Consider the following 22,539-nt stretch of genomic DNA (forward strand, 5'->3'; position numbering starts at 1 on the left):
TAAAACACACAGTAGGCATACAAGCATTCAGTTTCTTAGCAGAGGTCTAATGTCGACATACAGGAGGTCTAAATGTGTGGTTTTGTATCTGGTCTGATGGCAGTGCTGTTAGCATTTCTTTGTAAGATCTATTATGAGGTCTAATCTACTTGACATGTATTAGTTTTTTCGTCAGCAGTTGTTGAATGCTCTTCCGTCCTTGGGCAATTGTGGTACCTTGCAAATGATTTTCAGAGCCAGCTCCACTTAAGACACTATGGCGTTGTATGTGGAGAATGTTGTGATTTATTTTCAGTGGACACTCCGCTCAGAGTGAAATGGTTATATGGCTATTAATAGCTGTTGCCGGGCAGACAGCCATAGCTGAGACTGTACAGCAGATTAATAGAGGGCAGGACTGCCAAAATACCAGTATTCTTCCACTTGTGGTTAATTAGGCTGCAATCATTCACATTATCATAATCAAACCATTGTCGCTCTCTATTGTGTTTTTAATACCATGCCAGATTCCATAGTATATTTGTCAGTTTATTGGTACTTTTTTTGGGTCACACTGAATAGCTACTAAATTTAATAAGAGATGTAAACATGTTTGTATAAAAGGAAAAAAGTGTATGTTCCTGAGCAATTGTGTTTAAAATTGGGACATATTGTGTGTGAGTAACTGCTTATTGTTTCAGCATCAGATGTTGCGTTGAATGGGTTGAATGGGTTTGGCAGTTTCTCAAAGCGCTATCCTGTTCTGTCCGTTTTGTAGGAATTGTTGAGGACTACAAGCCCCCCTTCCACGACATGGTGCCCAGCGACCCCAGCTTTGAAGACATGAGGAAGGTGGTTTGTGTTGACCAGCAGAGGCCCAATATCCCTAACAGATGGTTCTCAGACCCTGTAAGTGCAGTAAGCCTCAATACTCTGCTCTTGAACTGTATGTTTTCCCTCAAGTTGTGGCGTGAAATGAAGCATATTGCTTTGCTGTGGTTTTACATTAAATCGTTTGAAGCCATTTAAACTTTTTTCACAGTGCAAACCAGCCCCACCGGGCTTCTTTGAAAAAAATAGTTTTTTAACTTAAAAAAAAAAAAAAAATTTGAACGAGAACACACCACACTTTATACTACATATTTGTATTCACTTTAAAGAAAGAGCATTTTCTATGGAAGATTTTCAGTGATTCCTTAAATACAATCACTGCAGTGACACACAATGAAATGTAATCAATTGAATTTGCTTTAACATAATAATTCAAATCATGCCGTAATTAAAATCAAAATGCATATTGCATTGTGTTTCATTGCGTGTTCTGTTGAAAACGCATACTGAAATACAATATTGGTTGTATTGTTTTCTAACTTCACTGCTTCACTATCTTCATTCCTGACAAAATTATAATGCAATACACACAGAACATGACACAATTCAAGGCAATTTTTTGTTTAAAAGTGCATCTGCAATGCTTCAACATTGACAGATGTAAGCTAGCTTATTTACTTATCAAAATAGCCTAATCAATTAACAGGGTTCCTGATAGCTCTGGATATGGCTAGACTTTTTGTGCAGTGGAAAAGGGCCACACGCTTGTAAATGTTTAATGTTTAACAGTCCAAATGGTAAAAAAAATTTTTTAAGAAAACTACATTTACAACGTGTAGACAGAGGTAGACATTAATGGCCCATTGCAATTTGTTACAGACCATACATTTGTTTACATTTTGTTTACAAATGTAGCGTAAAAATGGGTAGCCTCTCAATTATTTTTAATCACAGGCGTGTTGGATGATGTTTCATTACTTAACCTGTTCCCATTTTAATTTGTTGTGTCTTCATCACATTTTTGTGTGTTTTCTTTACAGACTCTAACATCGATTGCCAAACTTATGAAAGAGTGTTGGTACCAGAATCCATCGGCCAGACTGACTGCATTACGCATCAAAAAGACACTGACAAAAATTGACAACTCTCTGGACAAAATTAAAGCAGACTGTTGAACTGTTCCACAGGGAAACTTAAAGGCCTTTAAGTCCAGGAGGGTTTTGTCAGGCAGTGACATGAGGGACTCATCAGTCATAGAGCTCTTATAGTTGCACAAATTATTTATTTTAAACAGCCCTTGGGAAAGATGTTGGCATCGCATCCAAAGATTGCTCTGTGCGTAATTTTTAACATGTTCATCGTCTGACCATAGGTAATTATCTCTATGAATACATAGGAATTTGGGGAAATTGACAATATTAGTTTAGTCAGGCAGGTGGTTTTGACTCTGCTGTCATTGTGTTATTGCTGAAAATATATTTCATTTAGTAATATCGTCTCTGCCTGTTTTTTTTTGTTTGTTTTTGTTGTTTTTTTGCTGCCATTCAGCATTTATTGCTTTGGATGCATAAAGGGGCGGGGTGGGTGTCCATATACCTGTTTATTTTTCATTTTATTTTTTTATTATCAAAACCATGTTTTGTATCAAGCGAACACCATGTCTTATATTTATTGAGAAAACGAGCATTTGACTCAGCAGATTACTTGCACTGGTGTTTATTGTCCTTTTGGGAGAATGACATTTCTTCTTTAAAACTGTAACTTATTTAACATTCTGATGAGATGTTAAATTCTGCTGGAGCTCATGGTACCCTTTCTTACGCTTTCTTAAGACAGTTTGTATGACGCTCTACAGGGGTGCTACTCAACTCCAGGTCCTACAGGGCACGATGTCATCAGGTCTGTGGTCAATCTTCTGCCCCTCCTGATTTCACAAATTATTTTACCTTCTTGGTTCAAGAAGTAAACTTATTTGTGAAATCAAATGTCGTGCCTGGCTGGACCAAATACCTGGAGACACTGGAGCCCGCATGAGCTGGAGCTGAGTAGCCGTGGGCTACACTATTGCATTATCAATCGTCATCAGTTTGTTACATAAGCTTTATTGAGTACAGATGCTAAAGTGAATAAACATTTACTAGAAGGGACAGATTCAATATTTTCTACAGGAGTGAAAGTCATGCCTGTAATGTTGTATTGTCTTCACACTAAATATGTGTATTGTAAAGTCAAACCATTTTGGTTTAATCAATATTTTATATTAAGTAGTTATTTCTATTGATTAAATAGAAAAATGCAACAGTATGACAACTGGCTGTGTGTTGTTTGTCCCATTCTTATCAAGCTGTATGATGTTTGACAGGTGTAGTGGGTGATGTGCAGTACTCTGCAGAAGTCTTGGGCACCCGAGACTTTATTATATATATGGTTTTTGTGTGTGTGTGTGAACACATTTGAGATTTCCAAATATTCATTTTCCAAAAGATTTAATTTTACTAATTTTACAAATTACTTATGTAAACATATTACTGTAAGCAATTGACTACTTTTTACATAAAAACTTGATCAAGGTTGTCTGAGATCAGATGCAAGGAGCCAACCAAAGTCTGCAACATGCTTGGAACAACTTTCCTGCTGATTATCTTAGCCAACACTGTCCTGCAGTTCTATATCTCAGAGCAGTGATGCAGTTTTAACCGAAGGGTGGTCACAAAAAATATTGATTTGATTCAGTTTTTTAACTATTCTGCCAAATTACTAAAATGTAATGTAAAATGTATAGTATGTTTATTTAGGGCCTTTCATTGAATTATTTTCGAAAGAATCTTATCTGTACACAATGTCATACAGGTGCCTAAGACTTTTGCACAGTACTTTTTGCAAAAATGTATTTATTGGCCTACCAGTCATTCCATAATAGTGTACATTCTTACTAATTGCATCTTTGCAATATTAATGTGAGGATTATTGTGAATTTAAAACTGGGTGGGAAAAGATTTTTAAAATTGTATATTCATTGCGGCAACCATTGTACGTCTCTGATTGCTTAGGTTAGAAGGCTGATTGCATTTGGCCTTATGGCTTTCATAGCAACAAATAACATTGCTAGGCTGACTAATGCTGTCCCATTGTTTTCACCAGCCACGTACGGTGTCCTCCAGCACAATGAATTTGAAATAAAGCAATGACAATAAAGTGGTCAAGACTTTTATGAAGTGCAGACTTTAATTTGAGGGTTTTTACATCCATATTGGGTGAACAGTGTAGGAATTGTAGCCATTTTTATACATTGTTCCCCCAATTTTAGGGGACCAAATGTAATTGGACAATTGGCTGCTGAAATATTTCTTGGGCAGGTACATTAAGGTTTGCACACTGCAGTCAGCACACTGGACCATCCGGCCTAGAGTCTAGGTCTAGAGATTCTAGGAGTTCCATTTGCATTTGGTCTCTCGACATGAAGACCAAAGTGCCAGTAAAGCAGGCCATTTTTAAGGTGAAAAATCAGAATACGTCAATGAGAGACATGGCCAAAAGATTAGGGGTGTCAAAATCAAGACCTGTGTAGTGGATGACTGAAGAATCCTTTGAATGGTGAAGAGAAATCCCTTCATAACTTCAACAGATCAATAACGCTCCAGGAAGTAGGGATAGATGTGTCAAGAACAATCCAGGGAAGACTAACTGGCATAACCTCAAGAGATTTCTCCTCAAGATGCAAACCCCTGGCAAGCCTCAAGAATGGAATGGCTTTTACAGTTTGCACAAATGTACCATGCTGAAGGAAAATAGTCCCAGAAACCAGCAGGTAGAGGGCTGCAGTACAGGCAGAGCCTCACCAGGAAAAATAACCAGCATCTGGTGATGTCTATGGGTCATTAGAGGCAGTCATTGAATGCAAAGGATTTGCAATGAAATATTGATTATGACTTTATTTCAGTTTGTGTTAATTATGTACATAGTCCCCCAATTTTCAGGGACTATGTGTATGTAAAAAGAGCTGTAATTCAAACGTGGTTTGCACAATATGGATGTAGAAACCTTCAAATTAAAGCTGAAAGTATGCACTTTCAAGGTACAGTAGATAATACATTGTTACAAGACCATTGTAAATCCCTTCATGTCATTGAAAAAGGCTCACTGACATGTTGACTCACCCCCTGCCTGTGTTTATAGTCATTAAATTCAGGTTTTAAAATATACACTTGAGGGTACAACGTGGTACCGAAACATTGCATAACTGTACAATAATTCAAGCTCATTGGTTGAAAATTGATTCTAATTGCCACAGCCAATGGCTTCAATGTCAGCGCGTTTACAGAGAAGGGGGAGGGATAAACAGTGTTGTGGTTTGAAGGTGTTTGTTGCTGCTATTCCTCTCTGGACCAAAATTACCTATTGTACCTTTAACCACATAGTGATTATTTTATTTTAACTGTGTAATTGCTGGAGTGCAGAGCGATGGCGACTAGTCTTGAAGTGATGTTGCTCAAAAACACCAATCAATTTGAGCAGACTAATGCAAGACGACTGGCAAAATGGGACTCTTTATTCTTCATTCCCTCAAATGAAATTCATCCCTAGTCGGATATGGACACGGGGATATTTTATATATATATATATATGGTATAAATTAATTATTAATAGCACATGATTTTCATATCATTACAACTTATTTAATCACAAATTATATCACATTGATAAAGATATGAGTGCAATTCAATCAAGATGATAATACACGAAGATTGTGATTTTGTGGGTAATTTGTTCAAACTAAATGCCAAGTTCTGTCTCTTAAACTGTTCATCACATTATTATTGCAGCAGATGAGCTTGTCTGTAGCTTATGCAACTGCATACTGAAACAAGTATGCGTAAGTATCATACTCCCAGGTAGTGCACTGCCATCTATCCTTTTTTCCTTTTACCCGCCGTCTTTACAACACTACGTCACTCCCATGTTGGTTTACAAATTTGAACCAAGTCATTTTCAGCTTGATTTTATGCAAAGAGTAAGATTATTTCCACTTATTTCCATTATTTTGTACATTGATAACTATGGACATTTTATATGATCTGTAAATACAGCATACCATTTTCAGATGTGTAAATATGCTTGTCTGGTCCCCCTTCCAGATTATTGATATGTAATCTGACTGCCTAGTATTTGTGCCCACACAGAGATTTGGGAGATGTCTTGGTTGTGAGGAATCCTTAAATCAATACCAAATTCAAGTTGGCAATTTTTCAGACATAAATATATCTGCAAAATGCAAGGTCCATGATGAAAGATCATGATGAAGCGTGTTTGCGAAAGGTGTAAGTGTGCCCCAGTCTACATACTGTGATTCAAATTTTAATGTTGCCTTCTGTATTTACACACATGGATTATTTAATTAATTGTTACAAATACATTTACATTTTTTGCAGTAGCCTGTATGTTACTCTGAATGTTTCTTGATTCAGGGGAACTTTCTCTCTGGCACCATAGTCCCGTAGCCTAAACTAAAACTGTATGTATGGCATACTGACCTTTTGAGGTTGCAGTTTGTGCTGCTTTAATTGATCAATTAACTGCTGAGTAACAATGAAAGCCAGCACACCCTGCGCCTCTCCAGAACCAGGGTTGGCCACCCCTCTTTCAGATCATTGTTTGTCAACATGATCAGTATGGTACAACTTAATCATGAATCATAATTAGATCATAATTGACCACTATGCTAATTCTACAATTTGTGGCATTCTTGCTGTTCTGTAGTTCTATTATTTATTGTGGGGCGACATGGCTCGGGCAGTAAGAGCAGTCGTCTGGCAGTTGGAGGGTTGCCGGTTCGATCCCCCGCCCGGGCTGTGTCGAAGTGTCCCTGAGCAAGACACCTAACCCCCAAATGCTCCTGACGAGCTGCCTTGCATGGCATGTGTGTATGTGTGTATGTGTGTATGAATGGGTGAATGAAAAGCATCAATTGTACAGCGCTTTGGATAAAGGCGCTATATAAATGCCAACCATTTACCATTAGACTTCCCATTAGCATCAGTGTGTTACCCTTCTGGTTAATCATCAGGCATTGTTTGCGGCTACATACTTTTGTTTTGGTTGTTTTGTTTTGGCAGGGTTTGATGAATATTGTCTGTGTTCCTGTTGGTTGTGATCGGTTTTATCCCCATGTTTGTCTTGAAAGTCGCTGTGGAAAGTGAATAAAGGAATATATTAAAATTAATTTAAACAAACCATGCAGCTGGATGTTCCTCTAATCACAGACTAATAGTTTACTTGGGGGTAGCCTATTTATGTTTATTCACATACTGTCTGTAATTAATTCATGCAAACAAGAATCTGCATGCAGTTTATTCAAATACTGTCTGTAATTAATTCATGCAAATAAGAATATGCATGCTAGAAAAAAATGAATTGCTGACAAACTCAATCTTCATTTTTGAATCAAAAGTGCTTGCTATAATTTGAGATATCAAGACCTATTTAACGATTTTCAACTCTTATGTGTCACAACATTTCAAAATATTTCATCTGTAATGGGCTATCATGTATGCCAGGGCACATGGAAGTAGTTTATTTGATATCCTGAATATAAGAAACCTGTGAATATACACTCAGTGAGCAATTTATTAGGTAGACCTGATGTCTGTTGTTCAGACTAAATGTCAGAATGGGGAAGAATCTAAGTGACTTTGACCATGGAATAATTGTTGGTGCCAGACAGGGTGTTTTGAGTACCTAAGAAAGTGCTGCTCTCCTGTCATTTTCACGCAGTCTCTAGAGTTTTCAGAGAATGGTGCAAAAAATCATTCAGTGAGCAGCTGTTCCGTGGGCAAAAAAAACATGCTCATGAGAGAAGTCTAGACGGGCTAGACTGGTCCAAACTGATAGGAAGGTGACAGCAACGCAAATAATCACACAATGGCATGAGGAAGAGTATCTATGGACACACAAAGCATCAACCCTCTTAAGAGGATAGTCTACAGTAGACCAGTAAATCTAAAAAATAAGTCTAATAAATTCCTAATAAATTGCTCACTAACTGTATATAGCTTTCCCACTGTCCCGTAATCTTTATTATGTTACATTCTGGTCATGTTGCTGTTGATAATAGTGAGATAAATATGATTTAGTCCTTTGTGTTGTTTCTCGTATCTAAGAGAAATACCTAAGTTGATGCTTCACGAAAAGCAGAAGCACTCAAGGACGTCTATCTATACACCTTGAATAAACGGAGTCGGAAACAATTACACGGACGGTGATCTCCCGCCTTCCTACGCAGCTCACATTAATCTCCTTTACTGTCACTCAGCGGGGGCGGGGTACCTCTTCTTTTACCCGTTCAGTCTTTTGACAGCATAGAAACAATGCAAAGTGCGCCTGTTGGACTTGAGAGAAAGCACGGCCAAGTGAATTTGCCTGGGAAAATCGTTTATTAAAGTGTATCTTTTGTCAAACATCTCCGGCCATGACGTGTCCCTGTTTACCAACTGTTGGGACGGCGGTGATAATTATTTTGGTCGCACAACTCGGTACAGGTAGGCCTGTTTTATTTCTCGTCTAACTTGTCTAATTGATGCTTAGGCATACTTTTTCTTGTTGTGAATATCGTAAATATGATTGAGGAATGTTTTCAAATATTCCGACTAATCATTCGCTTTTTTACGTATTGCTACATCAAAGATAATCTTCTTACTTTGTTCACACGGCCCCCACCCTGCATTTGATGTTAATACATTTCTATTCATTATTATTATTATTATTATTATTATTATTATGAAATATATTGAAGGAGCGAGGCACCCTATTGTATTGCTTGGTATTATTAGGGGTTCAAGCAGTGAAGCAGCTGGAAGCCACTTGTATTTGTATTTCAGGTTATTATTATTATTATTATTATTATTATTATTATTATTATTATTATTCGCTATTATTATTATTATTATTATTATTATTATTATTATTATTATTATTATGATTATTATTATTATCGCCACAGGCTTTCAGCTTAAAGGCTTATAGTATATGTTTGTATTCATAATGACTGTTAAGGCTGATGGCCCCTAAGATCTACATTAAAATTGCACTGATTGGCCAGTTGGTGGCACTATAGTGATCAAACAAATATTCAAAATTGGAACAAATCAATAAAAATAGAGAGACAGGACTAATGTCTCGAGATTCCTCCCCTCACTATGAACAGAAATTGGACCGTTAAAGCGCATCAGGTAGCTATCAGCTATTTAGAATTTTATTTAAAAACACTGAAATGATATCTCTTTGGCCAATTGACTAATTTGCATGATCATGTACATGCCAACATGTATTAATATGGCCAGTGGACCCTTTAAAAGCTACATAAAGAAAGCACAAACAGGACATGATCATAATGCGCATAGCAGTGCAGACAATACAACCTAATTAGCAATTGGATGCATTTGACTGCAGCCTTCAGGCTTACAATGGGAAAATAATTGCACTATGAATAGTGCTCAGCGTATTTTGGAACTCAAGCAAGCTGCAAGCACCTACAGCAGTGCATATATTATCAATGATATGATTAGAACTATTAAATGAAAAAAATACATAATGTGGTTAAATTGCAGACTGTCAGCTTTAATTTGGAGGTGTTAACATCCATATCAGGTGAACCACAGAGGAACTACATAGCCTCCCATTGCTTCCCATTCGCTTAAGGTTAATCACGTTGCATTGTTTACTGTTATATACTTTTTATTATTTTGTTTTGGCAGAAAAGGTTTTCATAATTGATGCTTATTGTGTGTAGTAGTACACATATGATCAATAATATGACTAATAATAATATGAACTACCTAGGTCTACAAGGTATGAATTTCATAAAGGAAATGTATATGGACTCAAAATTTTCAAAGCTTCATCCTGATGATGCAATACTTTTTTATGGGACAAAATGTAAGCAAGAAAACACTTTATGGCCATATTAGGTATGGTTGGCCATGGTCCAAGGTCATATTCCACATTAACTTGGCACATAATGCAAAATATTATTTACATTTTGCACAGATTTGACAGCAGAACACAAATAGATAATTTGTTTTAATATTATGTCCAAAATGATCATTTTAAATGTGGACTGAGACCATTAAAAGGTGCTGTCTAGAAGGATACATAAGTAGTAGATACAGTGCAGTTTGTACATATTTGGACAGAGTTACAATTTCTGTTCTTTTGGAAAATTGATTTGAAATGACACAATGAATATGAAGTTAAAGTGCAGACTGTCACCTATAATTTGAGGGTATTTACCTCTATGTTGTATGATCTGTGTAGGAATTGCATTCCTTTGTACACATAGTCCCCCCCCCATTTTATGGGACCAAAAGTAAGTGAATAGTTGGCTTCTCAGCTGTTTCTGATTCAGGTGCATTCAATTGCTTCCTTAGTGTCGGTATAAGAAAGCTATTAGTATCTAGTCTTGGTTTAACCATTATGAAACTGGGGGGAAAAAAACAAAGAGGAAAGACAGCACTGGTGTGTTTGGGATCATTGCCTTCCTGTGGGATGAAGCACTATCCATTGAGTTTGGAGGCATTTGATTGAACTTTAGCAGATACGGTAATTCTGTACACTTACAGATAATCCTGTACACTTACATAGTACACTTACAGAATTATCACTGTACACTGGTGCTATCAGCAGTTACATTATCAATGAAGGTAAGTGAGCCAGCAACTGTCATAGCTATGCATGTCCAAACTAAAACACCCCCACCAACATTTTTTTGGGGGGGGCTTTGATTCTTGAGCAGTTTCTTATATCCTCTACACTTGGCTCTTGCCATCACTCTGATACAAGTCAATCTTGGTCTCATCTGTTTGCATAACCTTTTTTCAGAACTCTGTAGGCTCTTTTAGATACTTAGCAAACTGTAACCTGGCCATCCTGTTTGTGCAGCAAGTGGTTTGCATCTTGCATCTAGCCTCTGTAGATGTTATAGATCTACAGAGTTATAGATCGATGTAGCTTTGTTTTACATTGGTAGATGTATGGTAAACCCCACCCCCTTTTACATGCCGAAAGGACTGGCTTGCTTGAAAAAATGTGATAGTATAACCATAATCTCCATGATAATCTTAACTTTTAAATGCATTTTTTGGATCGAAATTGCGTTAAGAAACAATGGTTTCATTAGGAGAGTATTAGGAATGCATTATTGCCCGCTGGGGACCCAGTGGGTCTCAGGAGGTTAAAGCTTTCTTATAACTGCACTATAACTGCACTAAAAAGGTGACAGAATACACCTAACTAATCAGAAACAGGTGAGAAGCCAACTGTCCAATTACTTTTGGTCCCCTAAAATGGGACTAAAAAAGTTATGCAATTCCTACACAAATCACCCAATATGGATGTAAACACTCTCAAATTACAGTCTGCACTTTAACCTCATATTCATTGCTTAATTTCGAATGTACTGGAATGCTGAGCCAAAAAATGTATGGACTGCACTGTAGCTAATGCTAACAGATGTGTAAATAATGAAAAAACCTGGCTAATTGAGGGACAACAAAGTAGAGGCTATCACAAATGTGGCTCATTAAGCACAACTGTGTTTGAAGAGTTGGCCTTATCACTGGGCTCAGCGTAAATGTACGCACAAGCACACCTGATAAAATTTTGTGATCAGCTAACACTGCTTTTCACTTGCTCTCAATATTATTATATTATATTATTATGCTTGTAACATGATCTGCAAATAAGAGAGGATTCACAAAGGTGTTTTATGTACGTGTTTGTCTTGTGTCTTCTGATTTGTACAAATGCATACATATTTGTATATGAAGAGGAAAAACACGTATCAAAATTCTGTGTGTATTTTTCGCAATAACCCAGTCTCAAATGTAAAATTTTCTACAATCTAAGCCTAAAGCTAAGCAGGCTATGCATTTACTTTGTTCATAGCTAGCTAGCTGTACATTTTAGCTGAATCTGACAATAATTCCAGTTATGTGCTAGCCAGTTGTCCAGGGGGTGTACCATGAAGTTGGATTAATGAGTTAGCACGGCAAAATCGGGTGTGTCGAATCCTTGGTCAACCTGTTCGATGTCTGTTGCTCAGTACGCCAGTGGTTTATTTCTTTTTCAGGAGATTCCAAGTTGCTATCCCCAATGCTTGTGCAATGGTGCTATCGATTTAAGTTTCAAAGTGGCTTGCTTTTCTCCCAAAGACAGCTCTCTGGTCTTCATCTTGGTTAATCTTTTCTAAAACAAATGCAGTCTTCACAGGCAAAACCCAAGGCTAAAACCAAAAGTGTGAAATACCTGTTCCAATACTTTTGCTCACCTACAAATTGGGTGGTGTGATACAAATGGTGATATGTTCTAAGTTCTTTAATATCTAGATAAAGATACCAGGACAGAAAAGCTGTAATTCGGTTCTGTCATCTCATGTACATCCTTTGACCTCTAACTCAATTGTCTTCAGTGGATAGCAAAAATTGACCTTGCTGTTCCAATACTTTTTGAAGGCACTGTATACCTAAATAATGAAAATAAAGAGCTACAAATACACAAAGCAATGAATTACTCTGAATTAATCTTTTCATCAGTATACTGTAGGTTCTAAGATATCTTGAGGTGCAAAATCCTATCCAAAATAAAATCCATTACATGTTTGAATTCTCAGGAAATCTGCCAGAAATATTTTTATGGGAAAGGTTTTATTTTGAATCCCATAATCTACTGTGACACTGCAAACCTGATTTAATTTTCCCATGATTTTTATGCTATTCCCGGCTTTTATATATCTTGTTTTTAAGTCCTCTTTAGTCCTGTTTTGTGGAGAAGGAAAAGGAAAGAAGGAAAATCCAGACATGTCAACTAGGCTAGAGGCGCAGAATGTCCATGAAAATCACTATAAATCTTTGTGCAATCCAAGCATAGATTTTTTTACAGATTGAAAAACTTAAATCAAAATAATTTCTAGTTTTTTCTCAATTAATAGTGTTAGTAGTTTTGGAAGGGTAGTTGTCTGTCTAAAAGGCTTAGTGGCAGGATCACAGAAAACACAATATGATATAGCTTTTTTCTTTTTCGGCTTTTATGTCTTTTTTTGTCTTTTTATGTTGTGCTTTTAAGTCCTCTATACATCAGTCACACAACTTCTTTGATGGTAGATGAGGCATTCAGTGCCAAAATGTTGCTGGCAGTTGTTTTCCGACAACATTGTTTTTGATTCCACATTCTCTCCCCTGTGTTCAGGTCTGAAGTGTGTGTGCCAGTTGTGTACCAATAAGACCTGTGAGACAGGGGCGGAAGGAGCCTGCTGGAACTCTGTGATGCTGATTGAAGGGAAAGAGGAGGCGGTCAAGTCCTGCCTGTCTCCCTCCCAGATGAAGGGCCAGGTCTTCTGCTATAGCTCGCGGAACGTCTCCAAGAGGAACTGCTGTTTCACCGACTTCTGCAACAACGCGACGCTTCATCTGTCCCCAGGTAGAGTACCAAACAAATGAGCCCTGCAAAGACAATGCATACTTTTAAATGTTTTTTGGTTTTCTTTTCACTCTATAAAGTTTCCAAAGAAGGAAACTCCAGACAAACATTGTATTTTATGTGATGGTGTTTTGAAGTGTTTATTTGTAAGAATTGTGTAATGCAGGAGTCCTGTAGTGGAGCTGGTCAAATTAGAATTTCCATTGTAGATGTTCATTGCCTTGGTTGGTGGCTGGAGTATGTGCTGATTGAACAATGCTCAATGCTACAATGCTACTATGTCCTTGCAGGCAACAGCTCAATCCCTTCAAGTTATACACTACCGTTCAAAGGTCTGGGGTCACCCTCTCTCTGCAATCAAACAATATTTACATGGTCAAAGTGCAGACTCAGAGCTTTTATTAAAGGGTATTTTTATATTTTTTGGTTTGACCATGTAGTAATTACAGCACTTTTATAGTCTCCCATTTCAATGTTTGAGACAAATTAACATAATATCAAATGTTTTGTATTTGGTTGCATATTCTTTGCATGCTATGACTTCTATGACCCATCAACATCATTCCCATTCTCCTCTGACTTCTCTCATTAACAAGGAGTTTCTGCCCACAGAACTACTGCTCATTGGATGTTTTTTAGTTTTTCACACCTTTCTCTGCAAACTGTTGTGTTGTGTTTCTGAGATACTCAGACCACCCTGTCTGCCACCAACAATCATTCCAAGGTCAAAGTCACTTTTCCCCCCATTCTGATGGTTGATGTGAACATTAACTGAAGCTCCTGACCCTTATCTGCATACTTGTATGCATTGCACTGCTACCACACAATTGGCTGATTAGATAATTGCATGAATAATTAGGTGTTCAGGTGTGCCTAATAAAGTGATAAGTTAGTGAATGTGTGTTTATACAAACAGTCACAAGTCTTTAACATCTAATTCCCTGTTAGGAATAGCAGGTGTGACTGGACTACAGTATATTCTGTGTCCTGGAATCTTCCCTCTGCTGCCCCACACCCTCACTGAAATGCAACTCCATCCAAGGCAGGACTGGCAGATGATATTTAAACATTAAATTAGTATTATGCCAAAAAAATGTGCTGCTCACACAGTACAACAGGCATATAATGGCCTGACTTTCATAAATGAAATTGCTAAAGTGTAATGTGTAAAATAATCATAGTCAATTCCATTTATTTATTTTTATTTTATCGCTTGAACTCTCATTTTTGCAGTATTATAGTCAGTGCATTTCAGCTTTGTCAGTTTCAGTCCTGTCAATATGCTTGGTTGTCGATGACCAGTGGTTTTAGAAACTCTTGTAAATGATGAATGATAATAGCTTTGCTTTCACAAGACGATTGACCTTGTATGCTTCTGCAAGGTTCAGCACACTTTTTGTCACTTCAATCTATTGTGCAGTGGGGAAACGTCGATGAAATGACATGTTTCTGTGTGTGCTTTGCACATGCTTCTTTTCCGGTGCCAGAAGGAGAATGTTCCAGATGAGCTCAATGGTTTGCAACCATTCGATTTACATTTTTTATTATTATTACCTAATTAATGTTATGTTTAACTGTTTTTTTTTTGTTTTTTTTGTACCCATTACCCGACTTGTGATGTCTTCAATTACCATCTATGTCTTCTAAATTGAGAGTTCTTTGGCTTTTCCCATGCTGATGGTTGACAAAGGGATTTTGCGTGCTTGTTACCTAATTTCATACTCTCGTGAAACAGGAAGTGATGGAATGACAGAATATAATTCCTTAAAACTGAGACTACCTAAATGAAAGTAAAAGTGTATTGCCTATTTCACTTTGTTTGATTTCATTTACAAAAATTGTTAGGGGGTGCCAATAATTTTGGCACCTGTGGTTTTAAGATAAATAAAAAAAAAGACATCAATAGAAAACATTGAGACATGAAAGTAAATATATTGAAATAAAAGTATATAATTTTCCCCTATGTTTGAACATAACATATAGATCATTATCCATGTTGTTTATTTTATGCAGCCTTTTTCGCAATAATATAGTATTTAGTATAATGTATAATGAATAACTCTATGTATACTGACCAGAATTGAAAGGTACAATAAAGTTTACATTAAAAAAAAGTAAATGGGCCCCAAGTTAATAGTCTTTCCCCTGCTTGCACTGTGTAATCAGAGAGGCCAACAGGGGGAAACAGCTGGAGCAACCTGGAGCTGGTGATGGTGATCCTGGTGCCTGTTTGCCTGTTGTGTGTCAGCGTCCTACTGTGGGTCCACACTCTGCATGGACAGCACTGTATCTACAGGACAGCCAACACAAGTGAAATGGAGGAGCCTTTGGATGACCAGATGTCCCCTGACAAGCGTCTCAAAGAACTCATATTTGACATGAGCACCTCGGGGTCTGGATCTGGTATGGACCTCATAAGATCATGACATGGTATCTCAGGTGAAGTAGTGATTTTGTTTTATTTCTATATTTTTATTCCCCAATTTTGTCCTGATTTTCTGAACCCCTGATCTTCATCTCTTCAGCAGCCGTTCCTACCAACATGAGGAGAAGATGGCAGAAACGTGACTCCTCTGATTCATGTGATGCCTTTTCTCGCTATTTCCCACATGGCAGACGCACCACCAATCCCATACTGGCCATGTCACTGGAGAATGAGGTCAGCGTAATTAGTTTGTGTGAGCAAGGACCTTAGGCTCTGTCATTCCCTGACGAGGCTGAGCCAATTGTTTCCTCGCCAATGCGGACCTCCAGCCATAGCTGGCATGACCGAGACTCAAACACCCAGTCACAGGGCTCACACTTTTGCTGAGAACAAGCATCTTTACAGCCTGAGCCACCCAAAGTTTTTTCAAAACCTTTTAGTCCCTTTTTATTTCCAAATTTGGAATTGCCACTTTCCCCACTTTGCTGCCTCACTCTGCCAGGGAAATATATGCTCTCCTCCGAGCCACTCACCTGCAAGAAATTGACCATTTTCCACACTAGTGCAACACTTCAGCAAGGACAGTAGTCATTTTAGTCTGTAATTAGTTATGTGAAGGTTCTGATCCTTGAGTTCTCAAATAGTTTTATTTTGTGGTGGTGGACCATGAGCTGGAACATTCTGTCCGGACTATTATTTTTTTCCATGGTGTAATTTTCATATAGATAAGCCTAAAAGGTCTGAATCACCCTTCAGATTCCTGATACCTGGTTTTATCAGGCTAATTAGATCATTGATGTCCCTTTTATCTCCATCAGGACTTCCACTGCTTGTCCAGAGGACAATAGCCAGGACGATTGTCCTGCAGGAGAGCATCGGGAAAGGCCGGTTTGGGGAGGTGTGGCGGGGGAAGTGGAGGGGAGAGGATGTGGCGGTGAAGATATTTTGGTCGCGGGACGAGAGGTCCTGGTTCCGGGAAGTGGAGATGTACCAGACCATCATGCTCAGACACGAAAACCTTCTGGGCTTCATTGCTGCTGACAATAAAGGTACTCTTCTTCAGCATGATCAAAACCATGGCCATGGCCTGTTCATTCCACACAGACCTAGTCTAGGCCTAAGTAGATTTTTTTTTCTCCATAAATGACCCATACATTTTCAGAAACTGTGGGTTAGATGCAATCAAACTAACATAGACTGCCCTTACAAAATAACATGTGTTCAAAAACCACTTGTGAACACCCAACATGTGAAGAGTACACATGTGAACTATAATAGTTCCCACTTATAAGATGACAGGGGGAAAAGGTAACCTATGCTATTTCATGTCACATGTGAGGTTTGAAGTCACATTGGTTAATGCCGTGAAATTTTGCCAACTTTGTGTAAATGTGTGAACAGGCAAAACATTAGCCTCATTGGATGTGTGCTTCTCGAGATATTGACTCATAAAAAAAAGAAAAAAAAGAAGTGGGGTCGCAAGTTGCTTGCAAGTGGAAGTTGGGGTTAGTGCTGATTTTGATTCTGTCTATTTTCAACTGATTTTCATAATACTACTCAGCCAAAAAGTTATGATCATTCAAAAAAAGCTAAATTGTGCAGGTTGGCTTTTTTTTTTCATGGCTTACTACATCAGCATGACTTGGTGTATGGTATCCAGACTTGAAATACTAGTAAAAATCCAGGCCTACATATGTTAATACTGTTTTGAAACAGTACCTCAATTTGCAGGAACATATACATACAAGTCACATCAGAAATCCATTAAAATGCATGTTTGAAAAATGGTTCATAAAATATCTGTTTTGTTATTTTTATATTTCTTTATATTATGTTTATATTATTCATTTTAAATTATTTTTACATTATCATATTTATCAGTGTGAAAAAGCTATAACTAAATACAAAAGATATTTTGACCATTGTTCCACATTTAGCCCAATTTGTAATGTTATTTACTGTACTGTACTGTATGTAACCCTTAATGATCTTTTTTTATCTTTGATTCCAAACTGAACTGATCTCCTACCAGCAACCCTTCCAGCCAACTTCAGGAGAAGTGTGCCATAGTGTAGACACCTCACTGCTCTGATAACTATTCTCCCTTCTATTCCACACTGCAGACCCGCCTTCAATTATATTGTAGGAGTATTATGGGGTCAGCAAATCAGCCCATGTATCAACAGGCAACTGTTCTGACGAGGAATGGCCACTAGAGAGCAATGAAACAACAGAGCTGACTTACTCCCTATCATTCCCCGGCGAGGCTTGGCCCATTGTTGCCTCGCCAATATGGACCTCCAACCCTAGCCTGTAATGGCACAACCATTTCCTCTGCCTTCATTTGTTTTCACATGCCCAACAGCTCCTGGTCCAAGCGATGGTTCTGTCCCGCCTGGACTACTGCAATTCCCTCTTGGCTGGCCTCCCAGCGTCCGCCATCAGACCCCTCCAACTCATCCAGAATGCAGCAGCTCGTCTGGTCTTCAACCTTCCCAAATACTCACACGTCACCCCCCTGCTTACTTCCCTCCACTGGCTGCCTGTCATGGCTCGCATCAAATTCAAAACATTGGTGCTAGCCTTCCAAGCAGTTAAAGGGTCTTCCCCAGCTTATCTGCAAAAAATCATCAGACCCTACACCCCTGCCAGACCTCTTCGTTCAGCCTCCACAGGCCGCTTGGCACCTCCCCCTCTCAGAACCTCCACCTCACGCTCACGACTACTGTCTGTTCTGGCTCCACGGTGGTGGAACGAACTCCCCGTTGAGGTCAGAACTATAGAATCTCTCCCCACCTTCAAGCGCAAGCTGAAGACACACCTCTTCAAGCAGCACCTCTCCCCATCCCTCCCTACCTCCCTGTGAACCTTAATTGTTGTCTCTGTGACTTGCTTTGTGTATCGGTATTTTTAGTTGGCTAGGTAAGCAGTGTTTGGATAGTTAACTTTGGTAACTTTTGCTCTGTTTGTTTGTTTGTTTGTTCAAAAAAAAAAAAAAAAAAAAAAAATGGCCCTTGTCCTTATCTTTGTTGTACAGGTAGCAGTTGAAATTGTACTTACCTCTAGGGTCTTTCAGCGAACTTATCCCTGGTTATGGGTATGCACTTTGTTGTACGTCGCTCTGGATAAGAGCGTCTGCCAAATGCCAATAATGTAATGTAATGTAATGTAATGTCAATGAAAACACATCTTTAAATCTCAAACTGCACATTTAGCTCATTCCAAAACATGATGGACACTCCCCAAACAGCAAGTCTCCCCTGGTTAGTAGAACCTCTGAACTAAAGCATTCTGCTACTCAACCTGAAAAGAAATGGTACTCTTTAACATGGCAAGAAAATGGTTTCCCTCTCTGTTGCAGACAACGGGTCATGGACTCAGCTTTGGCTGGTGTCAGAATACCATGAGCATGGATCCATGTTTGACTACCTGAACAGGTACACAGTCTCTGTGGAGGGGATGGTCATCCTTGCCGTCTCTATAGCCAGTGGACTCGCTCACCTACACATGGAAATCATCGGTTCTCAGGGTGAGGCTCACCCTCAGTCAACTCAAAATTGTGTCACCCCTTTACTATTGAAAATAAACTAAAAATGTTGCCCTTGTTGAACCATGACTGTGTATGGCAAGCTTGGGCACTTTGTAGACTTACTACTGAGGTAGTCACAGGTGTTAGCAAGCTTGCACATATGTGAACCCTTTGCATTTGATGTTTGTGCATTTCCAAGAATGAACAGCTTTGTTATTTATCTGTTTTAACCATGACAGAAAAGACAGTTTTGCTGGCAGATAATTATATTGTCAGGTTTTGTACTGCTAATCAGGAGTAGTAAAAGTGATGAGTAACAGAAAGTCTGAGTAACAGAAATGTATTGTGATTAGGTAGGCATAAAAATGCAATTCTTCTCAAGAGTAGTCCCAGACAGGTAAATCTGAAATTTGAATTGGGTCTTAATTAGAAATATCGCTTTCTTATTCAGCTATACTGTCTACGATCATTTTTCTATATTTATAGGTCAAAGTAAAAAAGACCCCACTAAAAATCACAGAAATCACAGATACCTGACCTCATCCAAAGTTATATAACAAATACTATATAATATTGATGAATACTCTATAATAGATCTTGTAATTATTATGAATATATGAATTCATAATAATTACATTATATACAGTGGGATCCAAAAGTCTGAAAATGCTTCTATTTTGCATTCTTTTTAATTGAATGCAAACTTTTTCATTACTAATTATATTTGATTATAATTTGAGTGAAAAGTTGAATCTTTGAAAAAATTACATTAATTTCAGAATTTATTAGTATTTGGTATGTCCACATTTGCTTTAAGGGCAATGTGCACTCAAGTTGGCAACATCCTCATGTCTAACACAGCCAATGATGTAGAACAAGAAAAGTATATCTATATTTTAAAAGAAAACCAAGAAAATATCAAGAGGGAATGTATTATTTTCCCTGTGTGACAGGAAAGCCTGCCATTGCTCATAGAGATTTAAAATCGAAGAATATTTTGGTGAAGAAGAATGGTACTGCTGTCATTGCTGACCTGGGCCTGGCGGTGAAGCATGATTCAGTCACCAGCACTACAAATATTCCATCCAATCACAGAGTGGGAACAAAGAGGTAAGAACAGTGCCTCATCGGCCAAAGACAATCAGGGTGCATATGTGTGAATGAACTGGACAGTATGTATGTCAGTGACTGTTTGTGATCTGAAACAGGTTACATTTTCCAGTTTTCTCTTGCAACCATCCAGTGTGCTTTTAAACTCTGAAAAACTGCATTTTCCTCATGGCATCATTAACTGCATATGCTGTTTTCATTTTTTAATTATAACAAATAATGTTTTTGTATGGCTGTAACCAGAATAACAAGTAACCAGTCATGCCCTCTCTACAATTCCTTGCAGTGGTGGGTCACTGTTCACTATCAATCACAAAAACACGGGTAATCGGGAGCTTAATTAACCTTCTGTCTGCAGGTATATGGCTCCAGAGGTCCTGGACGACACAATCAACATAAACACGTTTGAGTCGTTCAAGAGGGCTGACATCTACTCCTTGGGCTTAGTGTTCTGGGAAATGGCATGGAGGTGCCCTGTGACAGGTACTGTAGTTTGGACACCTTAGTACAAATACCTGTATATGGGGAGTGAAGCACTTGATTATAATGCTAAATGAATTCATTACAGCATTATGAGGGGATTAGTGGGGAAGTACTATTCTCAATGTGACCCACTGTGACAGGAATGCAAGGCATGAAGGGCTGAGGCTTTGCTTTCATTGAGCAATGGCCACTCTCCAGGTCAATCAGGGACTCAGTCTACCTGCAACAACTGTGTTGTTATCGAGAGCAATACCTGGGAAGCTCATCTGGGTAATTACTGAGAAAAGGCTGGCAGTTGACTGCATGCATTTCAGAGGGCAGGGATACTGGCACAGTATGTGCCCTCCTAAATCAATGGAGGGCATTCAAATGAATTGTTGTGAATCACACTTTATTGTAAATCACTTTGTGATCAAGTATAGCGGGGATACTCAATCTTTCCCAGAAAGCAGTTACACCTCTGCTTCTACTAATCAACCATTATAGTTTTTGCTAAGGACCTTGATTAATAGAATCAGGTGTGGAACTGCTTGGTTGGAACAAAAGCCTGCTCCCAGACCGGCCCTTTCTTGGTAAGTTTGATTGTAGTGTATGTTATTTCTGATAATACAGCTTGCTGCTTGTAGTTTTCATGAAAAGATAAACATTTGTTTTTATATAGGGATCTATGAAGATTATCAGCTGCCTTACTATGACATGGTGGCTTCAGATCCATCAGCAGAAGACATGAAAAGGATTGTCTGTGACCAAAAATTGAGACCCAGCATTCCCAACCAATGGCAAAGCTGTGAGGTATGAAAGGTGGGAGGGGGCAGGGGAATTACTTAGGAAATGTTCCTCTGTCCAGCTGTTACAATGAGCAAATTAACTATATACATACATAATGAAAACCATGGCAGCCAAAATATGGACTATGTAACAGGGGTAGGTCTGTAGTGGGCTTTCTCCTTTTCTATATGTTTCTGTGTATCTGGCAGGCACTGAGGGTGATGGGTAAAATAATGCGTGAGTGCTGGTATGCCAATGCTGCTGCTCGCCTCACTGCACTACGGATAAAGAAAACCGTCTCCCAGATGACCATCATCATGAATGGCAAAGACTCGCTGGCCTCTCGGCTAACATGAATGTAAAGGTTCTGGTTCCAGACCTCAATTGTGGACCTTCAACCATGAACAGTAAGTGCCCTGCAGTGGCAGTGCTTGGCTTTCTATGCCAAAGAAACGAGATGTTATTCAGATGCAAAAGTTACTGTTAGGATGCATATCCTCACCATAATGGTCATATGAGACCAAGAAAATGCAGGTATATTGTATAGATTCCACACTACCTCAAAAAGTGGCTAGAGAAGCTGTACAGCAAGCCATTCATGTAATGCTCAAAAATATGTGTATTGATTGTACTTTGCACCTGCTGCTATGCCTGACTGTGCAGGAAATTTGTGGTCTGTTCCGTGGAGGTTACCACATTTCCCCACAATCGGTAGAGCTAAATACTTTATGCCTGTGAATGAATGAAGCTGAAATTATTGTGCCGAACATGATGTTTTTTAGTTTTTTTTTACATTAACCTTGGGGATTTCACTCCACATATTCACTTGTCAAAGAACATCTGATTAGGAAAGTTTATTCTCAAAACTAAAACTAAAACGGATACTTCTTCCAATGAATCCTCCTATTGCTGCAGAAGAAGTTGGTAAGTACTGCAGGATGTAGCA

General features: G+C 38.4%; 2 protein-coding genes across 2 annotated transcripts in view; both read left to right on the forward strand.

The window, feature by feature from the left end:
* The window catches only part of LOC133123702 (activin receptor type-1-like), a 32,511-nt gene extending 29,397 nt beyond the window's left edge, over positions 1 to 3,114 (forward strand). The window contains exons 9-10 of the mRNA XM_061234180.1: positions 758 to 888; positions 1,851 to 3,114. Coding sequence (XP_061090164.1) covers positions 758 to 888; positions 1,851 to 1,985 — 266 coding nt within the window. The 3' untranslated portion in view covers positions 1,986 to 3,114. The remainder of the gene's footprint in view (positions 1 to 757; positions 889 to 1,850) is intronic.
* A 9,995-nt stretch (positions 3,115 to 13,109) lies between these two features.
* LOC133123742 (activin receptor type-1C-like) lies at positions 13,110 to 22,335 on the forward strand. Its single transcript, XM_061234244.1, has 8 exons — positions 13,110 to 13,270; positions 15,449 to 15,681; positions 16,522 to 16,752; positions 19,065 to 19,232; positions 20,186 to 20,342; positions 20,701 to 20,825; positions 21,487 to 21,617; positions 21,803 to 22,335. Exons 1-8 carry the CDS (start codon positions 13,125 to 13,127, stop codon positions 21,947 to 21,949), a joined length of 1,338 nt encoding a protein of 445 aa, XP_061090228.1. The 5' UTR covers positions 13,110 to 13,124; the 3' UTR covers positions 21,950 to 22,335.
* Positions 22,336 to 22,539: the final 204 nt, after the last annotated feature.

This window comes from Conger conger, chromosome 3 (genome assembly GCF_963514075.1).
Source record: "Conger conger chromosome 3, fConCon1.1, whole genome shotgun sequence".
Taxonomy (NCBI): domain Eukaryota; kingdom Metazoa; phylum Chordata; class Actinopteri; order Anguilliformes; family Congridae; genus Conger; species Conger conger.